Genomic DNA, 22666 nt, shown 5'->3' on the forward strand with positions numbered 1-22666 from the left:
TTTCACACTGTCATTGCCAATGCAGCAGTGTGAATACTTTCTGGACACACCGTATTTTACATCAATCAAAGACATTTCATTAAATCAAGAGGCCAGTTTTTTTCTCATCCCTCCATGGATTCATAACTTTACATATTTTTAATTTTTTTTAACAACCTTCATCAACATTGTTTTCAATCGAGCTTCTCTGCACTTTACTCATCTTTGACATCGTGCAGCTATCAACATGTTTGTGCATTTTATGATTACTTATATACTGCTGGAGATATTATTACATGTCTGTAAGGAATAAACAGACAGACACAGATGCCCTGCTGAATCCCAACAATAATCCTCTCCTGTTTTTTGATTGTTGTCATCATGTTGATTTGGCACAATTTTAACACCAGAATTCCTTCCCGACTCTACTCTAGATACCCAATGTAAATGCACACAGCGGGCTCTGAATACTGGACTTTCTTGCTGCCAAATTTCGCAGAGAAAATAATTATTTAAAATAAATCTTTATCACAATCAAAACGATCATCAAAAGTGAGCAAAACATCAATGGCTCAATTTCTCACAATGTTTGAATGTAACCAATGTAAAAAAAAATGTGAATTTACACTTTAAACCTCAAAATATTTTTGAATTATTTGGCTCACACACAAACAAAATGAACAGTGAAATTATACACCAACTAGTGGGATATGAGGTCAAGGTTGAAAGGTCACACCGCAACATATGCAGCAGCAGATCAGCTGTTTGTGTGTGTGTGTGTGTGTGTGCGCACGTGTGGACTCACAGAGCACCCGTCGATCAGAGCTTTGATGTAAGGATTGGTTTCATAGCTCAGTTCCTCCTCGTTGGCGCCCTGGAAGTGAAGTGCCCTCTGGTAGCTGTTCTTGGCGCTGCGGTCGGCCCAAGCGACTGAGCGGTGGCAGTGGTAGGTCACTTCCTGCCGGGCCTGGACACTCAGGAGGCGCAAGAATCCCAGCTGGACCACACCCAGGAGCTCCCCATTAGAGTCCATGTAGGAGAACTGGGAGGAAGACAAAGGAGAGAAGAAAGGCTTTAGAAGGAAAGACAAGATGATATTGAGATTTGGGGGTGGGGGGTTGTCGTCACAGAGTTTCTAACCTTGCTGCCGCTGGCAAACTGACTGTACCAGGATCCCGGAGTCTCCATGTCCCAAGAACTCATCTTCACCTGAAGTGATCAGATCAAAAATTATGTCCACATATATGTACTTTAATCTTTAATACGTTTAGTTGTGGACAAATACAGAAACGTGTTTGCACATCATAGTTACAGTATTTAGCATCAGCCTGAGTGAACTGTCCACAACCACCGACAGCAGCGGATACTATTCTACTCGGTAGAGAGACGGCCAGAGGCTGTAGTTACTCTCATCTTTGCAAGGAGATCGACAGGAGCATCTGACATTATTTATTTTGGAAAATGGAAAATGGGCTGGCGAAGCAGGGTGTGTGTGTGTGTGTGTGTGTGTGTGTGTGTGTGAGTGAGGAAGAAGAGAGAGAGAGAGAGAGAGAACAAGATCACTTACAAAAACAAACCTAATACAAAAACAGCGGGACAGATTTTCACCAAACTCTGTTAATAAGGGTCACAGAAAGAAAAATGCAGACACTGCTATTTTTTTTTAACAGCCTAATGTTCCTTTTTCTTCACTTTCTGTAAAGCAATAAAAATTAGATCAATCAAATATATAGTCTGAGTGGGGGTACGTCTTGATGTCTTAGGCCTTTACACCAGTACCGCCGACCGTCCCCCCTTAAAATGGGTCCCCCCCTTGCCTTCACATCACATGCGTCATTTCGGAGCGTCAGCAGCGATTCACCGATTATCACCTCATTTCTGCTTAAAACTGCACGCTAGCCATCATCTATCTCAGCGACAAATATCTGAAGCTTTTGCACAATAATTTCCACATAAATTTAGCATTATTTCATAATAAAAGAGAGAGGAAGTGATCAGAGCACCACAGCAGCATGTCTGAGTCTGACTCTCTACATCAATTATGTGATTATTAACCATCAGATGACAAAGTAAAACCTCTTAAATCATTCTAAAGTCAGTTTTAAGCAGAAATGAGGCAATAATTGGTGAATTGCTGCTGACGCGCCGAAATAACGCATGTGCAGTGAAGGCAGGGGGAACAGATTTTTAGGGGAGACCGTCGTTCGGCGACACCAGCTTCTCATCTAGGCTGTTTTGCATTTGGTTTAAGGTTCTGCTTAACAGGTTTGAAGAAGAAGGGCCTTTATTGTCATTGTACATACATACAATGAAATTTGTCCTCTGCATTTAACTCATCCTAATTACAGTTCAACACAATCCAACCACTAGGAGCAGTGAGTAGCTACAGTCTGGTGGCTGGGGACCAACTCAGGATGTAGAGACGCTGCTTTGGTCAGGGACAGAGAAGGAGCAGACCCTAAATAAGCAAGTTTTTGATAGATGGAGGAAACCAGAGTGCCCAGAGGAAACCTACACAGACACGGTGAGATCATGCAAACTCCACACAGAAAGGATCAGGCTTCCCACCTGATCCTTCTCACTGTGAAGCAACCGTGCCAACCACTAATCCACTGTGCCAGCCAAACAGTAGGATAGTTGAAGAGTATGTTATAGTCACTTTGTAGACATCATTCCAAAGTGTTGTTGCTGAGTCAGGGAACTGACCGTGCTGATGGCCTTGCTGGGGAACAAGCAGGTCTCTGCACCATTTGTGAAGTTGCAGAAGACCTTGAAGGAGTCTCTTGAGCAACCCTGGTTAGGGTCAATCCAGTACTCTCCTACAGGGGGAAACAGAAACTGAAGGTCAAATGTAGTTATGACTCAACATTTCCATAAAATAGTTCGGTTTTCAGATTTCTTTCAGTCACTATTAAGTTTTTTGTGTACACAACAATGGCAGCAAAGCAACAACATGACAAAACCCGATGGGCTGTGTTTCCAAATGTGGCCAAGGACACGCCAATGCTTCACATGGATGTGGCAGATGGGTCCTTTAGACCGCTGTCTGCCTGGGTGGTTGCAATCCAGGATTCAAGGGGGTTCCATAGTGTCGTGGCACGGCACCAGTGCATGCTCCCAGACTTGACTTGACTGTGCCTCTCGGGCTGCAGCAAAATCAGAGTTTTACCGTCTTTGTAGTCGGGCTGGCTGAGGTGCAGGTCCTGGCAGGTGCGGGCGGGGCTTTCCTTGGTGCCCAGAGGGAAACGCATGGTTTCAATCTCTCGCCGCAGCGAGTTGAGCGAGCCGAAGATTTCCTCCATGCCTTCATTGCCCATCATGAACTCTGTGCCGGTGGCGTCTGCAGCGGGCATGTCGAGGTCCGGGAGCAGCTTACTGGCATCAATGGAACGCTTGGACTTGGGGCTCCTCTGGATTGGTAGAGGCTGGATGACCTCACCCGGTGGGCCCTGGGAACAACAATCACATTTATATCTTTAACTGAAGACCAACAGGAATGTGCAATTATTGATTTGAATACAAATCATTAATCTTGAAGTACTTACAGGAGGTCCAGGAGGTCCTTGGACACCCTTCTCTCCTTTCGGACCAGCTCCTCCCTAAACCAAGTGAGGAGATGTTTAACCAGCACAATTTCTTCAACAATTTTGTTCATGTTGTGACACAAATACTTTGAAGGTCTACTCACAGAAGCACCCTTAGCTCCTTTGATACCTTGAGGACCCTGTAGAAGATACAAGCCTTCATTAATTTTTATTAAAAAAAATCATTCTTTATCGTTTTCCTACCTTTCACAAATAAAAAGATACTTAAAACAGCTTCACAACTGCCAAGAGGAGGAAGGAAGTGTGAAAAAGAGGAAGTAGGAAGACACTCACAGGCAGACCAGGAGGTCCAGAGGGGCCAAATGGTCCGGTGCTTCCAGGCATTCCCTGCAAATAATGCAAACAATGCATCAAACATAGGAATTTCATCTTCTCAATAAGCATCTATAACACCTCTGTGACACATTTGACATCTTTAACACTTACAGTTTCTCCCTTGGGTCCTGTGGATCCCTGAGGCCCAGGCTGACCTCGGTCTCCTTTCTCTCCTTGCTCTCCCGGAGGTCCGATCAGGCCGATTAGACCTGGGTGTCCTTTCTCGCCCTTAGCACCCGGGTCCCCGCTCAGTCCGAGCAAACCAGGAGGTCCCTGCAGAAGGAGAAAACAGTAAGAAGGTGGGAAAGAAGATAAGAAATGGATAAAACAAGAGAAGGTAAAACCTGGAAGAAAAGAAGACTTTCAGAGGGGAAAAAATTCTTAATCTCAGCTGTTTTAAAAAATATATTTAATGGCTTTGCTGTGTGTCAGAATGCAGAGGAGAAATAGTAATAAAAATAAAACTTATTGCCGTCTTACAATTGGTCCAGGTGGTCCTTTCTGCCCAGGAGGTCCTGGAGATCCTTGCTCACCCTGGAACACAGGAGAAAGACATTCAGCAGGTTCACTGCAAATGTCACAGTTTTACCTGCAGGATTCTGTCTCATCGGTTAGAAAAATGACCCAAAAGCTCCACTGACCACTGATCCTGGAAGTCCTCTGAGACCTTCTGGCCCTGGTTTTCCAGGTGTACCCTGGGGGCCGACAGGGCCTGTTTTGCCTGGAGGACCAAGAGCACCCGAGTCTCCCTAAAAGGGAATAATAAATGGTTAAAAAAACAAAAATCTTAAAAACACAGAGAGATGTTAAAGTTTGTCTATTCAAAACCTGAACTTCTGAGCAGACACATTTGAAGATCTGACACAAAATCAGTTATCAGATCCAGTTCTGGATTCGAAATTCTCAGTGGACCACAGTCCCTCCTGTTCTCCTACTGGCTCCTGGCATAAGTGTGTGAACATAGTTGCAATTTTAAGTCACTCTGGACGAAACTATCTGATAAACAGGTAAATATAAATCCACAGTGTCGCTGTTTATGTTCCTAATCCCACAATGGGAATAAAGGAAAATGGACATGAAGAGGAGGTTCTCACCAAAGTGGAAAAAGATGAGGAAAGTTAAGAGTTCAAATCATCAAACGGAGCAAAAGAAGAAATAAACTCAACAAGAACAACGCCGTGCATGACATACGCCTCTGCTCGTATGTTAAGACAGTGCTGTAAAGATGGAATATGGTGCATTTGTGTAACAAAAGATTGTTGTTTTACAACTGGTATGTGATGTATCGACCACCATTCTCAAAAAGAACCTTCCTCTACTCTCCCCAAATACAAAACCAAGAAATGGTTTCAATCAGACGAGGTGTTCTTTTCTTATTGCGCGGAAATGAAAATTAAGATGATGCCTGTGATGGCCATATTGGATGATGGACAACTCTAATTTTGAAAAAGAAGCTTCCTCTAGCCTCCCCTAAAACACCACCAAGACATGGTTTCAATCGGTTTAGTTATTTCATGGAAATGAAGAGATTCCAGAATTTTTTTGTTTTAATAAAACCAAAACTAGGAAAATGAAATGGTACTCTGGACTCACACCTTGGTTCCTTTCTCTCCCTGACGTCCTTCAGGTCCTCTTGTTCCAGCAGGACCCTATAACAAAAAGTACAACAAAATAATCCAACACAGTTACACTAAAAAGTCAGTCAGTGAAATGGATCATGTTCTGGTCAGATTACTCTAACCAGGGTCAACCAGGCAGGACTTACTCTCTTTCCTAGGGGGCCGGGAGGTCCATTCTCACCAGGAGGTCCTGGGGACCCCTGCAGTGGGAAGAAGGGGACCAAAGAATCAGGAGAGAAACATTTTTAAAGATGTTATTCAGATTTGTAACCTGTGACATCTTCTGACTTACAGACTCTCCTTGTTCACCATCCTCTCCTCGCTCTCCTTTGGCACCATCTTGACCCTAAAGATAAAGCAGAACAGGATTATGGGACAGAAATGGGTTATGGGTTCAGTAAATCTTTTGGAATGTGGTCAACAAAACATATTTATAACTAGAGCACTACGCTCATCGAGTGCAAACCTCGGCCAACACTAGTTTCCAATTCCACAAAATTTTACCCTGAAAAAATTTTTCAAGGTTAAAGTCCTGTTCGAAGTGACTTTTCATGAGCTAAATTAGATGTGATCAAATGTCAGGAGTATGTATTTAGTTCATGCACTTGAATCAGAGTTTGTGGTGTTGTCAGTTTTTTTTTTCCAACTTTTTTGGTTTTTGAATTCTTTTTCAGATAATTTTCACAGAACATTGGTTATTTCTACTATGTACAATTTGTCATTGCTTTTCCAACTAATAGCTGGAAGACAGACAAACAGGCACGAAACGAACCTCCATCCAATGTTGGTTGTGTAGGTAAATCCATAACAGAAAAATGAGAGTGATTGAGGCACTTTTGATTGAGTTATAATGCAAAATGTACACCAGATGGACTTTCAACATTAAATTTAAATGTCCACAAAATCCACAGTCTGGATCAGATCCGGATCAAACTTTGTCAGGCGATAGTGAGCACCAGTGTGCACCTCCCTTTCAAATATGAGAGTGATTGGGGCATGTTTGATTTAGATATAATGTAAAATATACATTAAATTAGGTTTTCAATGTTGAATGGCCCAAAATCTGTAATCTGGATCAGATCCAGATCAACCTCCGTTAGGTGATAAAGGGTACCATCCTACATAATCCTCACAAATATGAAAGAAATTTGATATTTTTGACAGAGTTATGAATTTTTCAATATTTGTTCAATGTTAAAAACAGGGATTTTCCAAGATTTTTCCTGACTTTGCCCTTTGACCCATAACCTTAAAAATTGACTCAGGTCTTCCCTATCAGGATATGAATCTTCTGTAAAAATTTCATAACGACATATGAAAAATTGTGGGCTCCAGGCTGTTCTCAAACAGACAAGCATACAAACAAACAAACAAACGGGCAAAAATATAACCTCCACCCAACTTCGTTGGTGGAGGTAATAAAATGATAAGAAGTAGACTTTAAGTTTGAAAGAAATCCACTCACTCTGGGGCCGACCTCACCAGGAGGACCAGGATCACCGGGGAAACCAACAGGACCCTGACAGAGACAAAATGCAAATCAGACATTAAATTTAAAACTGGAGACAGAAAAAGAAAATCTGAGATGACAGGAACACAATCAGAATTAAGTGGAAATCTGAGAAAAGTCACTGTGGATCTGAAGTCTGTTCCTGTGTGTGTGTGTGTGTTTCATACAGGGTTCCCTTTAGGTCCGTCATCTCCAGGTCGCCCTCGTCCTCCGGTGGGTCCAGCAGTTCCAGGCTGACCGGCCTCTCCTTTCTCTCCTCGCTCACCTCGAGGTCCCTGCAGGCAGCAAAAAGTTGCATTAATTCCTGGAGGGTGTTACCGCTTGAGAGAAGGTGGAGTCTCCTGGCTGCCACTCACCTTCTTTCCAGGCTCTCCTACGATTCCGGGTGATCCAGGCTCACCAGGCTCTCCCTGCGGACACAAACAACAACAACTCTACTGACGCTAAAGAAAAACAATTCCAACCATAATTACGCAGGAACAAGATTGATTGATTTATTGATTTTAAATCTCTGCACCTTCTCTCCGATTGGTCCAGGATTACCCAAACCTCCAGGAGGACCTTGAGAACCCTAAAAACAGGCACAGAAACACCACCCACCAAAAAATATGAATAAAATAATCAAAACAAACAACAAAATTTTAAAGATGGCAACAGATTTGAGTTTGTAAAGCCATAATATTATTTTAAGTTTATTAAAATGACCCTGTTTCCTTAATGTAACCGTGACTGGAGAATTGGAATGTTTGCTTAATACATCACAAATGTTACTGAATATTAGATTTTTTTTTTTGTACTTTAACTGACTAGCTGAATCATTCAATTATTTATGACTGTTGTATTTAGATGAAGTGCATTTCTTTTAAAATAATTTATGAAACAAAACAGTCATATTGTTAAAACAACAATAAGAAAAAATAAATACATAAAATAACTCACAGTCCTTCCCAAACTTAAGGCTCGGTCCCACTGGGGAGAGGATTAATTGCGCATGAACTGAGTATACACATTTTGGGCGTTCGTTGTCGTCTGCAACAAAACTGGCCAAAAATGACAAATGTCTCAGTATGATTATGGATATATTAATAATGTATAGCGAATATATGATGAACAATCACGAATGCATGTATTGAGGAAACGGATCGGACACATTGCGATCATCACGGAAGTATTACAGATGTATTGAGAATGCATCTGCATTGCGGTCATAACAAAAGCGCACTCGGGCCTGTCGGCATCACTATTCACACCAACACCACAGTCTCTGGAACAACTGCTGGACTTGGACAAATTGATTGGTATGTTGATGGATTGCAGCAACTCTCACACTACGTCTTTGTGGATCCATAACTACATCTGTACGTCTCCACAGCTGGACTGGCAATGACTGGCATGTTGATTTCTGCCACATTTATATAGTACTTTGGGTTTATGTGAAGTGTTTGTTATGCATTCACAAATTGTCCGCAAATCTGTATGCATTCACTAAAACTTATGTTAGTCTGTGATGTGGACGCTATATATCCGTTTTACACACTGTCCCAGTCCGCTGCCAAGCCTCAATACCCCGTCAGTTGCAGATATCAGCGGATAACGGCGGGTATGTATTGAGTATGTAAGGTGGATGTCATCCGCAACCAAAATTTTGTGCAGCTCAAAAATCCTGGCAACAGAAAAACGTGCCTCTGCGGATAATTGCGGACGTGTGCGGATGTCGGCCAACTCATACAAGCATGTTTCACGGATATTGCGGATGTTTAGCAACTATAAACCAATGTTGTGCGCAATTCATACGCCAATCATCCTAAACGCCAGTGGGACCAGGCCTTTAAGAAGGCTGTGGCTGGCCTTGAAATTTGAAAATCTAACCAAACCTTCATTCTAATTTTACACAAAGATGGAGTTTGTCCATATTTATATGACGAATAACACATTATTTAAATCCATGGCTTTGTTTTATTTGTTTTGATTACCTTTAAAAAATATGCATGAATATGTTTTGGTAATTTTAAACTGTAACTCATCTTCAACTGTTTACTCGAATTAAGGGTTGCGGGGGGGGGGTCATAGAGCGTGAGGCGGGGTGCACTCTGGACAGGACGGCAGTATGTCGCAGGGCCACAAATAGACAAACACACGCACGCCTAAGGACAATTTAAAGTTTTCAATTCACCTAACCTGCATAAACTTTATTACAAAATTGAAACTCAAAGTAGTATGATTTGTGATCTTTAATGGCCTGACATTGGCCCACTTGCAGGACCTTCACGGCCCACCTGGGGGCTGCGACCCCCACTTTGGGATTCACTGCCCTGAACACTATTACAGCAGAAGAGTGAGAAATGATTTGACGTCAGAGGTTAAGTACGCTGATACAGAAAATGCTATCTGATATTTCGTACTGTGTAGATGATTTTAATATTATTTGTAAATTATATGTTATTTTTTTTCCCCGGTAAGAGCTGTGAACACTCACATCAGCACCATTGGGTCCCGCTGGGCCCCGGGGCCCGGGAGGGCCTGGAGGACCCTGTGAAGAAAAATATTATTGTGATTCAACTTACATCATCAAAGTCAGCTGTTTAAGGCACATTTGAGAAAATGAAATGTTTTTACATGATTCTTTTCCTTTATTGCAAAAACTCACCAGTGGTCCAACATCTCCAGTCTCTCCTTTCTCTCCTGGTGGTCCCGGCAGTCCCTACAGACATTCACTTAGCTTAGAACATGTCTGAAAACCGAATGTTGGTGTTATAATAAAGGTCAGTTAGCGCAGCAAAGGACAGGATCACGTTTATGGGTTTGAACCCGGTCTCTCCTTGTGGGTTCCTTCAGGGTACTGCAGGTCAGATCCAGTCCACAGACTTAACTGGTGACTCTCAAAGTGCAGGAGGGAACCTGTCTCTCACCATACGTGTGTGTGTGTGTGTGTGTGTGTGTGTGTGTGTGTGTGTGTGTGTGTGTGTGTGTGTGTGTGTGTGTGTGTGTGCGTGTGTGTGTGTGTGTGTGTGTGTGCAGGAACAGGCTGGATGGATGTCAAAGTCGATGACCGTGGGCCAAATACATCCACAACTTTAACTTTTTATTGTAAAAGAAAGCCATAAAAATAATCAGTACTAAACCTTACCACGAGCCAACAAACCCACTATTTATTTGTTTGAATATTCTGAAATTCAAGGACTTAGTTGATTATATTACAATACAAACCATGTTTAAAGCAAAAAAACAAACGTCTACCTCAACATGTCCAAAATCTGTTTAAAATGAAGGACTCCAGTTATAATTTGAGAGGAACATTATTTGATAAATTAAAGACTCGAACTACTGTAAAAATTCACTGTTTTTTCTGTAAAAGGTGTAAACATTTGTAACATCTGTCCTGAACATATTAAATTATGCGGTACTTTAGTCAGCTTTAAAAGACTTTATAAAAATAATATAATCTCTTGTTACAGTATGGACAATTAAGTTTAATGAATTGGTATTATTTCTTTTGGATTTAGCATTTTTATTTATTTTGTTTTGAGGAGAAAATTCTGTTCCATTCATTGATTAATCTCAAAGGTCTGGGACAAGCGGGATGTCGATGGTAAATGAGGGCTCAAAACAAGCAAACATTTTTTTTTTTAAACAACAAAGGTTGTTTGTGAACTTTAATTCCTCATGAGAGGACACGGCTCATTTTACTTCATAATCCTTCACATTTTCCTCGGTTTCATGAAACTATTTCAGTTTAGTGCGGCCAAAATATCTACAAACCTCTATTTAACACAAAAATCTGCTTCACAAAACAGACGACCTGCAGTTTGTAGTGGGCGTGGCTTCAGCGCTGGGGTCGTCACCGAAGCTGGTGTTAAGGGACTGCGTTCTATCAAAACAGGTTTCAAATGTTTTACTGTGTTTAAACCAGTTTGCCAAAGTTTTAGAAACACCTTGAATGCAGTGAATTAAAAAATAAAAGTGGTAATACACGAAAACCTGGAATTACACATAAACTGAATATTATATTTAAGGTAGTATTGTTTGATTTGTAGCACTTGTGGTGATAACTTAGTTATAATTTAGCAATTCGTACTGAAATACATTTGAGTGAATTAGTATCACTTAAAAAACTGAAAGGTCCTTGATATGACCCTTGGCAACATCGAGTTCAACAATACTGAAAGAAAGTATCAGAAACACTGTGCAAACACCAGACTGATTTAAGAGAGTTTAACGCCGAGTGGACGTCCCACTGAAGGGTGTGTTGTGGCTTTGACGGGACTCGTACTTGCAGTCCGATGGGTCCTGGTGCTCCTGGGAATCCTCTGGTTCCATCATCACCTTTAGCTCCAAAATGCCCCTGCTGACCCCTCGGTCCAAGCTCCCCATCTGCACCCTACACCACGAAAAAATAATACACGGAAGGACAATCTGAGTATTTATTCCGAAACACACCAGCAAATAAATTTCTAGAATAATATATTAAGGTCCTTCTATTGTGACGATACAATCCACCAGGTCCTGGAAAGAGTTAAAAGGTTTATACTTACAGCAGGTCCAGGCTGACCAACAGGACCCACAACCCCAGGTGGACCAGGAGGACCCTACCAACAAATAAATCAATCAATCTGTGATCAAGCCAACAAAAATAACTAAAGAGGTTCGTACATCTTACTTTACAAAGATAAAATTCTGGTCCTTGTGAAGTTAATTTTGAGGTTTGAATGTCATGTTGAGCTCACTCACATGTTCTCCTTTAGCTCCCTTGGCACCTTTCTGACCGGGTTCTCCAACCTCACCCTATAAAACACAAGATGACTTGAAATAAAGCTTTAAAATTATTGATGAACTCAAATGTTGATGCAAAACCCACAGATCAGATTTAGCCAACATGACTGATCAATTCAGACTAATCTGGATCAAGTACCAAGATTCTTATGTATGAAAGGACACTATGTATCCATGTATGTGAAAAGATTTCACAGTCCAACTTCACATTTATTTTAGAAACCAAAATATGTGGAATACCTTGGTTATGTACATTAGTTCATGCAATTACCACCAGAGGGCATTTCAAGGTTGTAGATTGTATATCATTCTAATGACTTTTGAACCCAGGGACATAACATCTACAAACCTGGACTGTTAGAGGTGAAGCAATAACAAATGTCTACGAAATCTCACACCTGGGCATTGCCCGTGTACACTGCCAGTTTCTTGATACACCAGAGTCTGATCGTGATCATGATGAAACACTAGTACAGCAGTTCACTGAACAGCTGAATGGATCCATAAATGTTCTGGAGTGGAGTATTAACCCTCGGCAGACTTGTGCAGTGTCGTCATCTTCACCATGTGTCTCTGTGCCAAATATACTGCTTCACTTTTTGATCTATTATGTTACATCTTTGCAGATCATATCACTTATTTGTAGTCAATGTATCTTGATCCAGGTGCAATATTTTAATAATTAGAATTACTAATTTGACCCTGGTGACAAGTGCAGGATCCTGATGCAGGGTCCAGATCATTTCATTCAACCAAGATGTCTGATCAAGGTGAGAGAGTTTTAGCCAGCAAGAAGAATTCTACAACTTGAGTCTCATACTGAAGTTGTGAGACACCAAGAAGTTAGTGAAGAGGACACTCATGACTTTATAGAGAGACATAAGAACATGATTTACCTGCTTTATTCGTTCTACGTGATTCATGTGTATGATGATTGTTCTTTATTTTTGTTGTAATATGTGATGAATATCTTATCACATGTCTGTTTATGTGTCATGCCCTGAAGTATCAGCCCTCGTCCGAAGTATACGTATGTATTACCTTTATTTTTCAGTCACAAGCTTTAAAACCTCCCATAATGCACTGTATCTTTAACTAGATCTTTCGAGATTGTTACTAGCCTTGTCTCCGTCCTCTCCAGGCACTCCGGATGGTCCGGCAGGGCCAGGCAAACCCACTGGACCCTGAACTCCATCCCGCCCTGCTGGGCCAATCGGACCTTTCTCACCCTTAGCAGACAAGAGCGAAGCAGATAATCAGAACAATAACATGTCAGGGGTTGGAAATCTGCTCCTTTTGAAAGTCAAGTCACACACCTGAATTTATACAATGGACACAAGTCTCCGGAATACTCACAGAAACTCCCTTCTCGCCAGCAGGTCCAGGAGGACCTTGAGGACCAGGTCTACCAGGAAGTCCAACAGGTCCAGCTGTACCAGGTCCTCCCCTCTCACCAGGAGAACCCTAAACAGGTAAAATAACATACAGACGGTACCAATACAATCGCTATTTTAGTACTTTTTAATTGCAAAAGTTGAATTTATGGTGTTGTGGAAATTAAGATTTGAAACACACAGCAGGTCCAGGAGGTCCAGCAGGTCCTTCATTTCCCTTCAGTCCACCACCTCCCTGGAAGAAAAGACAAGAAGAGAAAAATAAATAATGTTGTTAAAAGTAAGGAGAACTGAGGAATTTTCCCTAAAAGTTGATGATAAAACCAATCGTGTCTTTTTAAAGATAGATATTTATGCTCAAGCTGACCAAATTACACCTCCCACTCTGTGATACGAGATGTTTGCACGTACGTATCACTGACAGTATATCTTTTGTAATGAAATACTTTAATGAGCTGATCAACATCTGTGGATGATATTGACAAATATATATAAAAATAATATCAAAGTCCAATTATCTCCCCTTGAAGACACCAGACCAGAATCATTTTCCTGCATGTGCAGCTCCACGTGGTGTGCAACACCTGTGTGAAGTTTAAATGAAATCCACCAGACGGTTTAGGAGGAGTTGTGGTTTGAATCCTCATGGACAGAGGGAAGGACAGGGTGCCCCCCCCCCCCCCCCCCACACACACACATTTTTGTTGGGGGGGGGGGGGGGGGTATAATTAACGTTTAAAATCAAATTATGACCACTGAAGTATAGTTTATTTTTGAGGTTTAATAGTCACCGCTAACTTTGTTTCTTAAAACTGATTTTGAACTGGCATCGTTTACTGTTATTTATTATGATGTCTACCAGAAGATGATCCACAGTCTTCCTTGTCATCATACTCACAGGGGTTCCAGGCAGTCCTCTCTCTCCTGGGAAGCCCCTCAGTCCTGGTGGTCCATCCTTGCCAGGTCCTCCTGGGGGTCCTGGGTCTCCTTTTGTTCCCTCTTTCCCTGAGGGACCAGAGAGTCCCTGCTCTCCAGGTGGCCCTGGAGGTCCAGGGTGTCCACGTTCGCCCATGGGGCCAGTCTCTCCTGATGGACCCTAAGAGCACAGATAAACAGAGAAAGATTAAGATGTTTGAGAAGAAAAAAGTGTTGACAGAAACAGAACAGAAGACAAGACAAAGATGTGTGTGAGGATGAGAAGAAGGTGAGATGATAGTTTGTGGAAATGTGCTGATTGGACTTTTCTTTTTTTGGAAAATACTCACCTGAGGTCCAACAACTCCAGGAGGACCAGGTGGACCCATTTTACCTTGGAAACCCTGTAGTGAGGGAAAAAAAGAGAAACAAATACCTTCAATAAACTAAATATTAAAGACTCCATCCTCCTGTGGAGATACATGAAAAAAGTAGAATCCATCAGAAGAGACTTTGAAGCAACGGCAAATCACAATCCAATTTTTATTTTATTTATTTATTTGTGAAATCAATTAAAAATAAAACTAAATCTGACAGTTGAAAATAGAATATCTGTATCATGTGACTTAATCTGTAAAGACTTGAAATAAATATGTGAGGAGAGACGGAACACGTGAAGAAGAGAAGAGCAAACTGACTACCACACAATATTCAAAAGCAATGATTTTTTAAAAAAATCAGTAGATAAAGATCTCAAACTAATGTTTTAAGTCAGGAAACATCTGTAACGAGGAGCAGCACTCAGACAGTGGAACACGTTTAACACCGAGTCAAGCAAACAATGATTCAGTGAACATGATAAGATGTACTTCTGTGTGCATTCATATGTATTCCATGTTTTATTTATTTTTTGTTGTTGTAAGAGCAGATCTGTTCTATAAATGTATACAGATTTTCCTGTGTTCCTATGTTCATATTTCATTTTATGATACATGTAATTGCACACATTTGTTACTTTACAAATTAAAGACCAGTTTTGCACGTGAAATGCTACTATGTGTCATAAGCACTTGTAACATTGAGGCTGACCTATCAAGGTCACACAAGGTCAAAGGTCATATGACCAATACAAGGGTGATATAGGATTTTAACATTAGTGTGTAATAGTAACTAACTACAGGTGTATCTTTAACCAGTTCATCGAATTAGTCTTAATAAGTATCCCCTACACATAAACAGTGCCAGGACACTGACCTTGACCTTTTACCTTGAATTTTAACAAACCTGTCGCCCCCCCACCCCCCCAAAATCAGTTCCAAACCGAACACAAAACAAAAACTTACGACTTCTCCTCTCTGTCCTGGATGTCCGGGCAGCCCGTCCTTTCCTGGAGGACCCTGTGTGCAAACGGCACATACGTACGTCACTTTAAATTTAAACCAAATCAATTGAAAGAGCTTTTCTAGCAATCTGCTACATGTCGACAGGAAGCAGATTTTTTTACAAGATTAAAAAAAAAAATCCCAACCACATTTCATATATTGTTATTTTAGGGACTTTTGCAATCAAGTGACTAATTCTGTGCATACAAATATGCAGTATTACACAATAATTTTTTTTTAAATATTTTTCTTTCTATACACACTAGCAGTGACATTTAATTCAAGTGACACAGATCTTAAAATACAAATAAATGTGTTGTTTGAATAACAGAACAATTTCCAGTAGGGGAGCACATAGTAATAATACATAATTCATAATTCATTTTATTGTGTAAAATGTATACAAAAAGTATATATAAGCAGACATTGTACATTTTGATATAATACTACAAAGAAACTCATAAGAAATAATGCTAAAAACTTACAAATTTATCTAGACGGCCTACAAATTTAACTGCACGACATTATAATATTCATCATAAAGTTTTTTGAATATGTTAACAGATGGAGACTACTACATGTTCAGGAAGACTGTTCCATAAACAAAATGTTCTGTTACTAAAAAATAATTTCCTAATATTAAGTCTAGTTCTGCTTACTTCAACACTATAAAGGTGGCCCCTCAAATCTGCATAATGTCTTAAAGTAAAGAAAATTCTAAAGTCTAACAATTCAAAACCAAGGCCAATTTTGTACATTTCTAGTAGATCTCTAATTCTTCTGTTTTCTAAGCGAGGTCTCATCACCTCATGGGCATTTTAATGACATTAACATAAAAATATAAGCAGAATACCCAACATTACAGAATTTTGTTATAGTAAACTGATATTTTTGTGATTACTGATTTTTTTTTAATAAATTTCAGAGCAGTGCACTAAAACGTTACAATAAACAGCTTTAAATGATGATTTCTTACAGGAGGTCCCTTTGGTCCGGGGAAACCATTTGCTCCCTGAGGTCCGGGTAATCCCTGCAGGTACAACACACACACACGATCACTCAGTTATCAGTTATTGATACAAATAAAGTACAGACCTGAATGTTATATGATCCAGAAAATGAAAAAAATCTCACCCTCTCTCCAAGAGGACCAGGAGGTCCGTCACTTCCTGACGTTCCCTAATAGATAACAATAAACAAAATGTGGTTCATCATAAAGCAGCAATTTCATTTATTTATTGGGGGAAGACTATAACTTGGAGCCAGGTTACTTTACTTCTATCAGTCCACATTTATAAAGACAACGATGTTGGTCAGCGATAATTAACCAGCTTTAATAAGCATCACATTCATTTATGAAGCACTTTGGTACTAAAAGGTTACAAAATATGAATGTGATAAATTCACTGTGATGGCGAACCTTTGCTCCTGGTTTACCAGTCGGTCCTCGCGGTCCTCTTTGCCCTCTGGGACCCTGATGGACAAAAACAACAATAATAACAACAAAGGAAAAAACAAACATTAAATGAAACTGAATAAACCCGTTTTTAACACACAAGCAAGCAGAGTAAAAAGTCAAGTGAATAATGTCTGGAAATGAGTGTATAATTGAATAAATGCTACCGTTGGTCCTCTCTGTCCTCTCGGACCTGGTTTTCCCGTCAGACCCTGAAAACAAAAACTTAGACTCAGACAAAACATGACCCTGTTGATGATGTCATCATGGCCCACATTATCGCTACATGACTGTGATCACAAATTAAAGTCACATAGTTTGAACATGAGGTCAAATCCCCCCGAGTCAACTTACTCGCGTTCCCTTCTCGCCGTTTGATCCGGGGAATCCTGGGAATCCAAGAGATCCCTTAAGAAATAAAAACCCAAACCATCAGCAGTGCTTTTGCTCCAACAGAGGACTGGTAGATATTTTATAGGATAAATATTAAAGAGCTGATGAAGAAATAAGACACTGAGGTATTTCTGCTCGTACCTTTGGTCCTTGTCTTCCGGGATAACCGGGAAGTCCAGGTACGCCCAGTTTACCCTGAAGTCACACAGCAACACTGTTAATCATCAGTGTGAAACGTATCATCAGGCGAAATAGACAGAGCAAATAATGAATATTTCTGTTTTTGATGAAGCTGTCAGTTATCTTTATGATCAGCCCAGAAACCCGCGAGTCACCGTTTCTAAAGGCATTTTGTTTGGCATTTGTCCTGGATCAAGAGTAAGATTCAGGCTTCACTTCCTGGACATCAGGAGTGCATCTGTGTGAGGTCAGAGTGTTGATGTCGACATTCTGGCCATGTGGTGCGTTTCTCTGTGCATGATCCTTCTCCTTTTGAGACACCTATATATTTTTGCTGAGTTTATTTGTTGCTCATTTATTTTTAAGATGATCAAAAGAAAATCTACTCCAAGTCTATAAATGATTTGCAAATTAATAAATATTATCAAGAATCAAAGCCATCCGAATGAAAATATAATTGAAGATGAAAACGTGATGTCTTCCACTGGTGAGACAATCACTTGTGCACAATAAAGCACAACAAGGTTTTAGGTAAAAGTCACTGCCCAAATACTTTATATCAAAAATTTCAGAGGAACTTGAATTCCTGTTGGTCTTCATGATGTTTATGTGAAAATAAAACAGTTCTATTCACATAAACATGCAATGAAATGATAAAACTTTAAAGAGCATCAGCTAAACAACCAGTCCTTATTATTACATCAGCAGAGGAGGAGGGGTCCTTTGTGACATCATAAGGCAAGATGACATTTAAAGCAGAACTCTGAGCAACAACAGGACATATACAGATTTTTCTCATTTCTTAAAATATGCAGAAAGTAATCAAAGGGAAATCTTTCTCATGTGGTTAAAGAGACAAAAAGAAGATTTTGAATCTGGATCTGCCTTGAAATTTTACCACCGTTTCCCTTAATCTCAGATCAGAATATTTCAACCACAATCAGTCTTCTTTAATTTGAGATATTGTGCACACAGACAGGTGCGCACACACACATAGCTCCACCCCTCCTCTCTCCTTCAGTGGTTGAAGGTCAAACATAAATGCAGCCTCAAGAGGGCAGCATTATCTTATTTCCTATTACTAAATATTCATAAGGATCCTAATTTAAAAAATGCAATAAAATCATGAAATGTGTGTCAATATCTATTAAAGCTGTTTTAAGCAGAACTTCTCTTTTTCAAATCAAAAACAATTAAACCAAATTCAAATAATTTTAATTGAGCACCACAATGCATATTGTACCTTTTTTTTATCCTCTGCAATTTTGTATGTGTATTTTATGTGTTACTGTATATTTTATTGCCAAATAATTAAAATCAAAAGACAGTTTTCACCTTCTCTCCAACTGGCCCGAGGGGTCCGAGCTCACCAGGAGGTCCGACACGGCCCTTTGGTCCCTCTGGACCATCCTCTCCACGCGGGCCGGAAACGCCAATCTCACCCTGTCAGCGTGAGACCCGTCACAACACAACATCAGAAGGCGGAAGGAAATTAATCAATCTATTATTAAACCAATCAATGTCTCCATCCTACCCTGTCTCCCTTGATTCCAAAATCTCCCTTAACGCCAGGAAAACCGTCTTCTCCCTGCAAAGAGAGAAAAACATTCACACACATGATGAATTCTCTGGCTAAATATTAATATTCATCTGACAAAATGTTTCTGGGGTATATTTGTCCTATTTGCTTACTTTTTCACCTTTGTGACCCTTCAGTCCACGGATTCCTTGTGTTCCCTGAAATAGAAGCATTAAACAATCACCTGATGGAACGTCACAAAGGATATCTGAGATAAAACATGACAACAAGAGGGAACTCAAACAAACTGTGCTGTTTGCAGGTTTTAAACCTAGAATCTGGGCTGACCTTGATGCCCCGAGGGCCAGGATACCCAATAGCTCCCTGAGGACCATTAGGACCCTGGAGGAGGTTAAGCACACAATGACAAATTCATAAAACATTCAGTACTTAATAAAATACTTTTCACGAGGATGTGAGAAAAGTTACAGAAGCAGAATGATTTCAATCAAAGTGTTTCAGCACTGATTAGACTTAATGTGAAACGATGATGCCCACCTGGTTTCCTTTGGTGCCGGCAGGCCCCTCCTTTCCTGGGTGACCCTGAGAGGGGCAGCAGGTGAAGAGGTGAAGTTGCAGAAAGCATCCACACGGGGGATTCAGCATAAATTTGTTTTAAAGATATAAAATGAAGAGATAAACTTACAGGAGGGCCATCAGCTCCGGGCATTCCTGGCAGTCCTGGTTTTCCCGTGGGACCCTGCAGGATTAAAAAAAAAACAAAAACAGGTCTTAATCTGAGGTAAATTAAAGTCCTATCAAAAGAGAGAAGCACTAAATGTAAATGTGAAGCACTTCTTCTGTTACATCAAAAAATTTAAAACATTATCAAAATGTATTGATTAATTCCAAGAAATGATCCATTAAAGAAATTACACTAGAACAGCACTCATTAAAGTGCCTAAACCTCAAAACAACACATCCAATGCAACACAATGCAATGCAAAAAAAATCATGGTCAGAGCATGAATTGTATTTATGTATTGTATTGAAAAGAAAAAAATAATATTTTTGCTTGTCTGCCACACATTCCCCAGTATTAAATAGTCATATCTATAACCTCCAATCCTTCATGCATATTTGTGCCAAAATGTGGTGAATTCAAATTAAAAACAGATCCAACCTTCCCAGCTAGTTTCTTTAAATAAAAATTTCATGCTAAAGAAAATGATTTTAAAAAGTTTTGGCTCCTTCATTTTCGCAGACTGGCTTCAAACCATAATAAAATCTATTTCAGGATACTGTCACACCTTTAATTAAGAAAATTGAAGAAAATAAGGCGTATCTTGGAACTTATCTCACAATAAAAAATTGTAAGCTTTATGGCTCTGCCCATTTTATTAAATCCAGCTCCAAGTTTAAAGTGTAGGTGACATGATATGTAATATTTTTTGAGTATTTAACACTAAAATTAAACAACAGTTTGAAATTGATCCTTTCCTGGAGCACAGTTATTGAAGAGATAAATGTTCAGATTTCGAACTGCGTGCCACTAAAAACCAGGAACTGCCTGGCGACTCCCGACATTGGAGAGGAAGCAGGACGTGGCATCAGCGCCGGAACCATTATCTTAATAGTCCCATTCATTTATGGATTTTTACAGGCTACTGACAGCCCCATTTCCACCAAGTGGTTCAGGTCGGTGATGCACATTTTTTATATGTGTCAGAATGGTTCATTTTCGCCTTGAATCCTTTTGATTGGCAGGTGGAACACTTTTATTGATGAGCGCGTTTGCACGGTCTGCAGCTTCTCCACAGTCTTTTAACTTGCAGCACAAACAGGAGAGACTCAATCCATCAGCCACACAGTGAACAGGTTACACATGTAGAGACTCGAACCATCATGGACTTTTCTTCAGCCAGGACAACAAATTAAATTATTTTCAGACAATGATCTCACTGAAACGGACAGGTAAGACTACATATTTACTCCTCATGTGAATGGTTTTAATATTTAATAATGTGTGCACTATATAATAAAATGAGCACCCAATATAATAAAACATGCACACACTGTAGCAAAATAAGTGCATGATATAATAAAATGTAGGCAGTAAAATGAGTGCACAATGTAATAAAATGAGCACACAATATAATAAAACGTGTGCTCATTATAAAGTGAGTGTACAATGTAGTAAAACGTGCACACATTACAAAATGAGAGCACAATATAATCCATGTTTACAATTGATTTGGTCTTGAATCAGCAGGTCCTGTTCTTGTGATGACGTAGCAACAATATGGCCACGGCTGAAATAGAGCACACGCTTCAGACAGCTGTTGTTTCTCCTTCACCTGCGCACTTATCAACTTTTATTGTTCAGGATTTTTTACAATATCAACATTTTATCATTTTACTGATTATTAGTGCAAATTTTTTGATGTCACCTACACTTTAATGGTTTGTCTTCCTGTTCAGATTTAACCTTCTTAATTGGTTCCTACTTTTTAATTAATCCTACTCACACAAACACCTAAAAGAAAACTCAACCTACTGATAAAAGAAATTTGACTTTTACATAACAAAAACAATGTTATGTCATCACGAAACATAATTAAAAATTATAATCAATAAAACACTCCAGATTCTGATGCCATTTGGATTCAACAGCTTCATAAAAATGAAGCTTTTCTGGTTGACAGTTTTGTGGTATCAACGTATTGGTTCATCATCCTGTTACTCTTACAAAAAAAAAAAAAAAAACTGAGGAAGAAAATGCTCTTTAAGCAGCTTCACTAAATTTGCACTTTTGTTAGTGTGATCGCGTATGAATATTTTTGGACTCTTACCTTCTCTCCCGGGGGCCCGATGGCACCCTGAGGTCCTGGGATTCCCTGTGATGTCATGTGAGACACAAGCTCGAGGTTAGTGCACTTTTACTATGACAGTTAATTTTTTGTTTTTTAATTTATTTTTTTAAAGCATCATTAGTAGAGCATGAACAAGTGAAACTGCATCGACATTTAATCATGATCAAGTGACATAAAGAGATTAAGATGAACTGTTGGAGTACAAAATTCTGGGTATCAGCTTTACTTGTGTCAAACATGTCGCTTGGATTAAATGCTTCAGCATAAAGTTAGAGATCGTAAATTATGGGTAAGAATCATCTCTCCGGTCCTGGTTAGGGGTCCCAGTCTCACCTGAGTTCCTGGTGTTCCCTGCTGACCCGGTGGTCCTGGTTCTCCTTGGGGACCCTGACAAACCACAATAGATGAAAATGAACAATTAAACCATCACCAGCACATAATAACGTTTGTACTAAGACGGCGGATAAATTGGAGCAACACTGACCAGGTTACCCTTGGGTCCATGGGGCCCATCGTTCCCTCGTACACCCTGAGACAGAGGCACAATGGATTTGTGAGATCACTGATCCAAAACGAGAATCTAGGCTGAAGTTTAATTCAGAACAACGCACACACAAAATGGACGCTACTGCTCTTAAATGATATCATACAGTTCTAGAAGGAAGCGTGTCAAAAGTGATTTAATTGGTAAATGCTTTGGATCAAAGTGCTTTGATCCAAAGCACTTTGATCCAAAACACTTTGACAAGAACTTCA

General features: G+C 39.9%; 1 protein-coding gene across 2 annotated transcripts in view; it reads right to left on the reverse strand.

The window, feature by feature from the left end:
- The window catches only part of col11a2 (collagen, type XI, alpha 2), an 86934-nt gene that overhangs the window by 4413 nt on the left and 59855 nt on the right, over positions 1-22666 (reverse strand). For both annotated transcript variants that reach the window (XM_034160269.1, XM_034160270.1), the window contains 43 exons: positions 22395-22439; positions 22244-22297; positions 21890-21934; positions 19744-19797; positions 19596-19640; positions 19386-19439; positions 19211-19255; positions 19053-19106; positions 18854-18961; positions 17480-17533; positions 17300-17353; positions 17113-17157; positions 16910-16963; positions 16624-16668; positions 16466-16519; positions 15451-15504; positions 14458-14511; positions 14091-14288; positions 13374-13427; positions 13155-13262; positions 12920-13027; positions 11757-11810; positions 11561-11614; positions 11299-11406; positions 9676-9729; positions 9505-9558; positions 7546-7599; positions 7385-7438; positions 7196-7303; positions 6984-7037; positions 5811-5864; positions 5665-5718; positions 5495-5548; positions 4541-4648; positions 4380-4433; positions 4011-4172; positions 3858-3911; positions 3668-3703; positions 3525-3578; positions 3149-3428; positions 2686-2798; positions 1120-1188; positions 785-1021 (listed from right to left, as the gene is read on the reverse strand). In XM_034160269.1, coding sequence (XP_034016160.1) covers positions 785-1021; positions 1120-1188; positions 2686-2798; positions 3149-3428; positions 3525-3578; positions 3668-3703; positions 3858-3911; positions 4011-4172; positions 4380-4433; positions 4541-4648; positions 5495-5548; positions 5665-5718; positions 5811-5864; positions 6984-7037; positions 7196-7303; positions 7385-7438; positions 7546-7599; positions 9505-9558; positions 9676-9729; positions 11299-11406; positions 11561-11614; positions 11757-11810; positions 12920-13027; positions 13155-13262; positions 13374-13427; positions 14091-14288; positions 14458-14511; positions 15451-15504; positions 16466-16519; positions 16624-16668; positions 16910-16963; positions 17113-17157; positions 17300-17353; positions 17480-17533; positions 18854-18961; positions 19053-19106; positions 19211-19255; positions 19386-19439; positions 19596-19640; positions 19744-19797; positions 21890-21934; positions 22244-22297; positions 22395-22439 — 3309 coding nt within the window. The remainder of the gene's footprint in view (positions 1-784; positions 1022-1119; positions 1189-2685; positions 2799-3148; positions 3429-3524; positions 3579-3667; positions 3704-3857; positions 3912-4010; positions 4173-4379; positions 4434-4540; positions 4649-5494; positions 5549-5664; positions 5719-5810; positions 5865-6983; positions 7038-7195; positions 7304-7384; positions 7439-7545; positions 7600-9504; positions 9559-9675; positions 9730-11298; positions 11407-11560; positions 11615-11756; positions 11811-12919; positions 13028-13154; positions 13263-13373; positions 13428-14090; positions 14289-14457; positions 14512-15450; positions 15505-16465; positions 16520-16623; positions 16669-16909; positions 16964-17112; positions 17158-17299; positions 17354-17479; positions 17534-18853; positions 18962-19052; positions 19107-19210; positions 19256-19385; positions 19440-19595; positions 19641-19743; positions 19798-21889; positions 21935-22243; positions 22298-22394; positions 22440-22666) is intronic.

This window comes from Thalassophryne amazonica, chromosome 20 (genome assembly GCF_902500255.1).
Source record: "Thalassophryne amazonica chromosome 20, fThaAma1.1, whole genome shotgun sequence".
Lineage (NCBI taxonomy): Eukaryota > Metazoa > Chordata > Actinopteri > Batrachoidiformes > Batrachoididae > Thalassophryne > Thalassophryne amazonica.